The following is an 8,409-nucleotide window of genomic DNA, read 5'->3' on the forward strand; positions in this document are numbered from 1 at the left end:
TTTTTTTGTTTTTTTAAAGATGGAGTTCTTGATATGTTTTCCAGGCTGGCCTCAAACTTGTGGGCTCAAGTGATCCTCCCTCCTCAGCCTTCCAAATAGCTGGAACTATAGGCACATACCACCTTGACCAGCTTAAAATTGGCATGTGTATCCCTTTTCTGTTGTTTATTGCTGCCCGATGAGAGCAAACATGGGTTCTACTGATGTCAGCAGGCAGAGTTGCTGCAGTAAAATTTATTCAAAATGAGTGATTATTGTGGGTTCTGATATGAACAGATGAGTTGTACTACAGATACATGTATAAATTTGGTATCTGTTTACACAAGCAGATAAAAGCAAGCCACTGGAGCCAGACTGGCTTCTGTTCTACCCGGGTCCTCTACTTACTAGCTTTGTAATCTTGGACACTCATCTGTAAAATGAGATAGGTAACCACATTAACAATGTCATAGTTTGCTATGAGGATTAAATGAGTTAATACATGTTAAGCACTTGGAACAGTGCTTGGCACAAAGTGCTCTACAAATGTCGCCCATTGTTTTTGTTCTAATAGGCCCCTTTTTTCAGCCAACTAAATGAGCATGGTAATATTGAATCTCATGGATACAGAAGGGAATTTTTGCGAGAATACCAGAGTAAGGTTTATTAAGTATAGCCAAAGGGGTCCAGGAATTTATTAACATATTTGTTGCCTTTAGAGCTGAGTTTCAGTTAGGGTGTTAACTGAGAAAGGCAGTGTTTTTAGATTAGAATGTGACATTTATTTTGGTATTGTTAGTATACGGAGTAGTAAAAACAGTAGTTGATAGTCTTGCATGTTATCTTCCTTTAGACTTATTTTCAAAAAATACATTTGGTTTATTACATGAATATATTGTGTCCCACTTAACCGAGTTGTTACAAATAAAGGAAAGAGATGGTAGTGTATAAAGAGCTGATGAAAGCTTTTAATACGTGGAAAACCTCAGAATGTAAACCTCTGCAGTGTTATTGATAGGCATATCATCAGCAATAGTTTTACAGACTTTGTGCTTCACTCTGGAGAAAAACAAGAGTATGATATCTTGAATTTCTTCATTGGGTAATTTAAAACCCAATTACAATGTGAACACCAGCTGCACATATCCTCTTACTTGAGTTCAGCATCAATTAAAATTATAAATGAAACTAGTCATATGTTCTCTTTCAAAGCTGTTACTATTCAAAACAACTGTCAAAATTAACAAAACAGTATGAATATTTATTACCATAAATCTTTCAACTCTTTGGTTTTGTTACTTTTTAAACTCCTTTCAGATTCTTAGTTCTACTACTCGGATAGACTACAATATAATAGCTAACACATATCGAGAGTTTACTATATAATTCAGGTGATGTTCTGGACATTATTAAATTCCGATTCTAATGACACAACTGTTGAGCGGTTGCAGCTTTTAGATAATACAACCTCATAAAGAAGGACGTGAAGGCAGTACCGAACCTTAGCGTATGGAGTCTATAGACCAGTGTTCTTTGTACGGCATTTATATTGACGGCCTCTTTTAGGAGCTGAAATCCTTGTACATTTTTTTATTACTATCACTAGAAAGGAGAGCGGCGTTTTTCACAGGACTATGTTCCTCTTGGTCTGTCTCTGATGGCTATTAACCAATAAAACCGTTCTCATTCTGCTGCTGTGGGAAATAAGCAACAGTGAAAAAGTAATAATGACTTTAGACTCTAAAAAATTTAGAGCATAATTCAATTGCCGGGAGTGCGAAGGAGACAGAGGCGAGAAGCCCAGCCCCGAGCCCCGCCTTCTTCACTGCGCCCCCGCCCCAGGGCGGAGCACCTGCCTGGGCTCCGGGCGCGTCTCCCGGGAGCCTGCGGCCGGCCTGCGCGCGCGGCCGGTTCTGGAGGCCGGGGCGCGTGCGCAGGCGCGGTAAGCGGCTACCAGCGAGCTAGGGAGCAAGCTGACAGTGGAGGGTAGCCGGCTCTGGGCACCATGGGGCCCGGAGAGGAGCGGCCGGTGGCGGCGGGCGCGTGCGAAGGCGTCTCCAAGCTGGAGCTGCTGAAGCTGCGCGCCGCGGAGCGCATCGACGAGGCGGCCGAGCGGCTGGGGGCCCTGAGCCGCGCGATCTGGAGCGAGCCCGAGCTGGCCTACGAGGAGCACCATGCCCACCGCGTGCTGACGCGCTTCTTCGAGCAGGAGCCGCCGGCCGCGGCCTGGGCTGTGCAGCCGCACTACCAGCTGCCCACCGCCTTCCGCGCAGAGTGGGAGCCGCCGGGGGGCCGGGCGAGCGCCGCGCTGCGCCCGCTGCATGTGGCCTTCCTCTGCGAGTACGACGCGCTGCCGGGCATCGGCCACGCCTGCGGCCACAATCTCATCGCCGAGGTCGGGGCGGCGGCGGCGCTGGGCGTGAAGGGGGCCCTGGAGGGCCTCCCTGGACCGCCGCCTCCCGTGAAGGTGAGGTGGGGCGAGCGCGGGACTCCATGCGACTGCCCAGGTCGGGAGCTTCCCGGGAATGTCAGGATCCTTGTGCATGCGGTGCGCGCCCTTCCCTCCCGCCCCGGGACGGGCGTTGGGGACCGAACTCAACCCTGCGAGCCTCGCCTTGGCCCAAAGGCAGAACAGAATTCCCTAATAAAAGTCAGTAGTTCACGTGTTGCCGAGCAAGCTACGTTTTGCAGATATCTGTATCCTGTTCTGTCGCTGTAAACAACTCAGTACATTCTCCCTTAGGAAAGAAGTTAGAATCAAGCCTATTTTTCGTTACGGGATATTTTTGTTAACCGAGAGACAACTGCAAGTTGCTGACAAGGTTGTGCAATCTCTGAAGGAAATTATTTTTATAGGGAAATCCACAGCCCCTCTTTATTCGGCTTCAAAAAAATTTTTTTTGTTCGTGGCAGTCATAGGAACTGTAGAGATTTGAATCACTGGGATTTGGATAGGAAGTTTTCAGTCGTTAGAACCACCGAACCTCTAAAAGTATACATGACAGGGAAGTGAATGAACATTTACTACATAGATGAGTTCATCCTTAAGTCTTAATTTTTATTTCATGATTTGAGAAATATCTTGATTCTTTAAACGGGGAAATGTTGTTTATGTTTGTCATAGGGCAAGTTTAATCTTGCATTACTCTGTTTTTACAGATGTTTTGCATTCTGTAAGCAAAGATTCAATCATCATTCAAGTTAAGAGGAAACCAAATGTTTTATTTTCATATTCTTTAGCCCATTATTTCCAATGTCAGTAACCTTTCTCATTTTATCCTAACAGTTCCATCTTTTGTGGCTTTTTCTCTTTGGCTGCCTTCTCTTTTCCGCTGCTGGGGGCTTTTTATTGCACTTGGTTAGGTTTTTGTTTTGGTTGCGGGGAGCATCCTTTGCCATGTCATGAAACACTGGAGAGATTTATCTTTAACCAGGTTTGTGAAAGGTCAGCCAGAGACATCATATTTAATGAGTTAAGGATTAAGAGTAAAGAGCAGCTTAATTTAAGGGTTTGGGTACTTTATAACTTCTAAACAAAGCTGGACTTTGGGAAAAGTACAAACTTCTAACTTCAAATGGTTTTCAGGTTTAGCAAGGTTAAGCTATATCTTATCTAAAAATGGAATTTATGTTGATTCTCTTTGCAAGACAAGACGTTTTTCCAGCTTGTTTCATTGTCTTATACATGATCTTGAAAGTATGTTAGTTGCTTATAGATAATTTTTTTCTTTTTAAAATTGTTTGAAGAAGTTAAGCTTAAATATCAAAGTAAAATGTTTACTCTGTAAAGTTCTTTTTTGTTTAATTAGGTGTTTGGTGACCAATAAATCTGCCTGGTTGAACTGGTGGAATCGAATTAGTAAGTTTGTGTAATAGTTGGCTGTTTCTAACCATGGTATTAAGATTTGTTTAATGTTCTTCATAAAGGATTGATGAGTTGAGACCTTTTAAGTAGGTAGCTCAGTAAGGAATCAGAATTCCGGCCTAAAAGTCAGGACATCTAATCCCAGCCCTGTCTGAAGACTTGCTCTGTGACCTGGGGCAAGAGACTTTACCCTATTCCTCAAAATCACCCTCCCTAAAATGATGATACAGCTTGCTTACCTACCTCACAGGGTTGTTGTGAGGATAACTAGTAAGTCACTGGAAAGTTCCTTACCAGTCAAATGTTAATGGGTAATTGTAGACATAAATTAAAAGACTTAGGAAAAAGCTTTAAGAGATAAATCCTAACAAATTTTGAGGAACTAAGTATGTAGTATTTAACTTTTTATCTTTGCCATTAGTTATGGAAAATTGAGTTCTAAAATTGGGAAAAACTTCCTATAGTGTCTGTAGTACATACTTTGCACCAAATTAGTATAACAATGTAAATTAAATGTTGTGATTAATTCAGCACCATGTGTTTATGCCCATTGCATAAGTGTCAGAGAACAAAACGTCTCTTCATAGTTTAAGGACTTTAATGTAGATTGTGAATAAATATGCAAAGGAACTTGTTTGATATTTTCCTACTAGGATTTTGTTGTTGTTTTGCTCTGACATGGGTATTTCCTTCTAGGTAATTGTCCTGGGAACCCCTGCAGAAGAAGATGGTGGTGGCAAAATTGATCTAATTGAAGCAGGGGCTTTTAAAAATCTTGATGTTGTTTTTATGGCCCATCCATCCCAAGAGAATGCTGCTTATCTCCCAGATGTAGCTGAACATGAGTAAGTAATCAAGTGGAAGATAAACTTCTTAGAGGAAAACAGACTATAGAATACTTTTATGTGTAAACTAGAGACTAAAACTCCACATTTATACATTTAAAAAGTAAATTGAAAGATGACAATATGATGTCTTGATTTCTATTGAATGACATTTGGCAAGCCTCTTCTAATTGAGATTATTATGGTGTTCATAATTGGAGTATTAAAATAGTAGCCCTAAAAAGCATAGGAATAGTAAACAGAACATGTTCGCACTTAAATTCTGTTTTGAACTATCTGAAAACATTTTCAAGATGTTTCTGGAAAACACCTATCCTTTAATATGAGGTTGCCTTTGCAACTGCATAGATCTGCAAGAGACAATTCTGTTAGACTTGGGAAGAAAACACACTTCTCTGTTTTATTTATTTTGGGTTTTTTACAAAGAGGACAAATTATGCCCTGAGAGAGAACACAGAATCTGAGTAACTGTAGATTTTAGTGGAATTTGTCAATCTATGCTTTTCAGATTTGCCTGGTGCTGAAACCTTTTATCTTTCTCTACATTGAGGAGCTCCCTTTTTTCAGTTCTAGGAGCATGCATCATTGAAGTGGTTTGAATCTTTTACACCAGAAATTTCAACTGTAGTAGTTAATGGTCCAGTCACAGGGAGCCAGTGCTCAGCTGCTTCAGGAAAACCATGTGTTCTCCTCTGAAGTAGCTGGGTACCTAGGGAATGATAGTAGAACCACCCAGCAGTATTTCTAGATTGTGTTCAAGTAGCTCACCTCTCGCACCCTACTGGGCCTTGTTTTCAGAGGGTGATCATTTTAACTATTCTGGTATTTTAGTTTTTATACTGGGAATTCGTACTGTGACAGTAGGAAGACTCTTTCAACTTTGGTTTCAGGGTGGTGTAATTATACTACGTACCTCTGGAAAACATTAGGGATTAGAAATCTTTGCTCATGTCCCTGGCTGGAAGGGGCCTGCAGCTGTAGGCAGGCTTCCCAGCCCATTAGCCTTCTTGGACTGTCTTGATCCTAAAGTTAGCCTACTTGGCCCCAGGCCTCTTCTTAGAGTCTGACTTAGTTTTTTCACTGGTCATCTTTTAAGATGGAAAAGAGAACAAGATCAAGAATTTAATTTTTGGCTGGGCACGGTGGCTCAAGCCTACAGTCCTAGCACTCTGAGAGGCTGAGGCAGGAGAATCGTTTGAGCTCAGGAGTTCAACACCAGCCTGAGCAAGAGTGAGACCCCATCTCTACTAAAAATAGGAGGAAACTAGCTGGACAACTAAAAATATATAGAAAAAATTAGCCAGGCATAGTGGTGCATGCATGTAGTCCCAGCTACTCAGGAGGCTGAGGCAGAAGGATTATTTGAGCCTAGGAGTTTGAGGTTGCTGTGAGCTAAGCTGACACCACAGCACTCTAGCCCGGGCTACACAGCAAGACTCTGTCTCAAAAAAAAAAGAATTTAATTTTTAAGAAACTACTAATCCATTGGTTTTAAATTTTTTTTTGTTTGTCTATTTGAGACAGGATCTTGGTCTGTCACTCGGGCTGTGGTGCAGTGGCATCATGATAGCTCACTGTAACCTAAAACTCCCGGGTTCAAGCCAATCCTGCCTTAGCCTCCAGAGTAGCTAGTACTACAGGCATAGGCACTACACCCAGCTAAGTTTCGTATTTTTGGTAGAGAGTCTCGATATGTTGCTCAGTCTGGTCTCGAACTCCTGAGCTCAAGCAGTCCTCCCGCCTTGGCCTCCCAAAGTGCTGGGATTATAGGCATGAGCTGTGGCACCTGGCCCTTATCCTAAAATCTTAAAAGTTGGATGCTTTTACTTGTTTTTGTTGTGGTAATAGAATGTTTAGAATCAGTTAAGAAATAACAAAAGCATTCTAAGGACTCCTGATCTAGCCCATTAAAAAAAAATAAGTCCAGAGTTCTTTTCTAATAATCTAAATATGGGCACTATTAATCAGTTAGGCTTAAAAAGTGTTATCTAAACAACTCAATCATGAAGCTTTATAAGTAACTATTTAATACGTAGTCCTTTCTTTAAATCTGTAATTTTTTATTGCATCAGAGTAGTTAGAATGGTATGAAAACTATTTGTAAGAGTAATAATAATTTATAAAATTTAAAAATATTAATAATATAGGTATTTTGGAACATTGATAAAATATTGATCAGGAACAACTGACTTAATACCAGGGTACCTTATAGTAACATTGTGAATATAATCTGATTTTCATAGGTTGTCTTAACCCATTTCAAGTGTTATTTCCTTTCTATCTTTCCTGACCTTTCCCCACTTGAAACAGAATTTCTGAGTTTTTACTGACCTTTGATATAGAACTATCACAATGCAGTGTAGGAGATAGGAGCCATTTTTTTTTTTTTTTTTTTTTTTTGGTAATTCCAGCACCTAATATATAGTATTGTATGTTTGTTTGAATTAAATTTTGTACACATTTAAGCTAGGGTGGTGGCTCAGGTCTGTAATCCTAGTACTTTCAGAGGCTAAAGCAGGAGGATCATTTGAAGCCAGGAGTTTGAGACCAGCTTGAACAACATAATGAGATCTGGTCTGTAAAGAAAAAAAAAAAAATTAGCCTGGCACCATGGCATGTGCCTATAGTCCCAGCTACTCTCCAGCTACTCCCAGCTACTCGAGAGGCTGAGGCAAGAGGATCACTTGAGCTCAGGAATTTGAGGTTGCAGTGAGCTATGATCGATTGCACCATGCACTCTAGCTCGAGTGACAGAGCAAGACCCTGTCTCAAAAAAAAAAAGAATTGTGTACAAATTTGATCTGTGCAGGAGATTGATTGAACAAAGTTCGCTTTTTCTCTTTTTTTGGAATGCTTTCTTTGTGTCAGGCACTGTGTTACATAATAATAAACTATAACTAACATCAGTAAATTACAGTGTTACTACTACAAGTGATTTGCAAATGCAAAGTCCAGCAATGTGAATTAATTTTGAATAATAGTTGGTTAATTTTAATTGATTTTCTAACTTTAGCAATTTGGGGAAAAGTAATTACAAATGGTTTTTTATTTCTTAGTGTGACTGTGAAATACTACGGAAAAGCTTCTCATGCTGCTGCTTATCCCTGGGAAGGAGTAAATGCACTAGATGCTGCTGTCCTTGCCTACAACAATCTGTCTATGTTAAGACAGCAAATGAAACCAACCTGGAGAGTTCATGGTATGAATGTTAAATATTTTGTATGATAGGTGGTGCTTAATGTATTCAATGCAATATAATTATTTAATATTTGAGTTTTAAAAAAATTTGGAAACATTTTATGTACTTCATATGAATATTGTAAAAATTTTGCACATATTTGCAGAAATTCATGTGACAGGGTACTACGATATTTGTATGTGGGTAGGAAGACAGTTTAAATTATTGTACATAAATGGATTGATCTTCTTTGAGTAACAGATAAAGGTTTTATGTAAGGAGCTACATTCTTTCTGTGGGTATTTGAAAATTGGAATGTGATTTTCCAGTTGTCCTCACTGTCTCTTAATGATAACAAAATTTTGTCACTTCTTTAATTGAAAAGAAGTCGTAATGACTGCTAGTTTTATTTACTCAAGTGCTATTAATCCTGCATAACGTCTTCTAAAATTACATGCATTACTGTACTATGAATACATTCGTAAATTACAGTCTTGAAGGTAAAATTTTTTTTAGTTTATTTCCTAAGTCAAATTAGGAAA

General features: G+C 39.9%; 1 protein-coding gene across 1 annotated transcript in view; it reads left to right on the forward strand.

The window, feature by feature from the left end:
* Positions 1 to 1,894: 1,894 nt before the first annotated feature.
* The window catches only part of PM20D2 (peptidase M20 domain containing 2), a 22,407-nt gene continuing 15,892 nt past the window's right edge, over positions 1,895 to 8,409 (forward strand). Inside the window, exons 1-3 of the mRNA XM_012638175.1 lie at positions 1,895 to 2,446; positions 4,541 to 4,689; positions 7,746 to 7,888. Of these exons, the coding sequence (XP_012493629.1) occupies positions 1,985 to 2,446; positions 4,541 to 4,689; positions 7,746 to 7,888 (754 nt within the window). The 5' untranslated portion in view covers positions 1,895 to 1,984. The remainder of the gene's footprint in view (positions 2,447 to 4,540; positions 4,690 to 7,745; positions 7,889 to 8,409) is intronic.

This window comes from Propithecus coquereli, unplaced genomic scaffold (genome assembly GCF_000956105.1).
Source record: "Propithecus coquereli isolate 6110/MARCELLA unplaced genomic scaffold, Pcoq_1.0 Scaffold127, whole genome shotgun sequence".
Classification (NCBI taxonomy): Eukaryota; Metazoa; Chordata; class Mammalia; order Primates; family Indriidae; genus Propithecus; species Propithecus coquereli.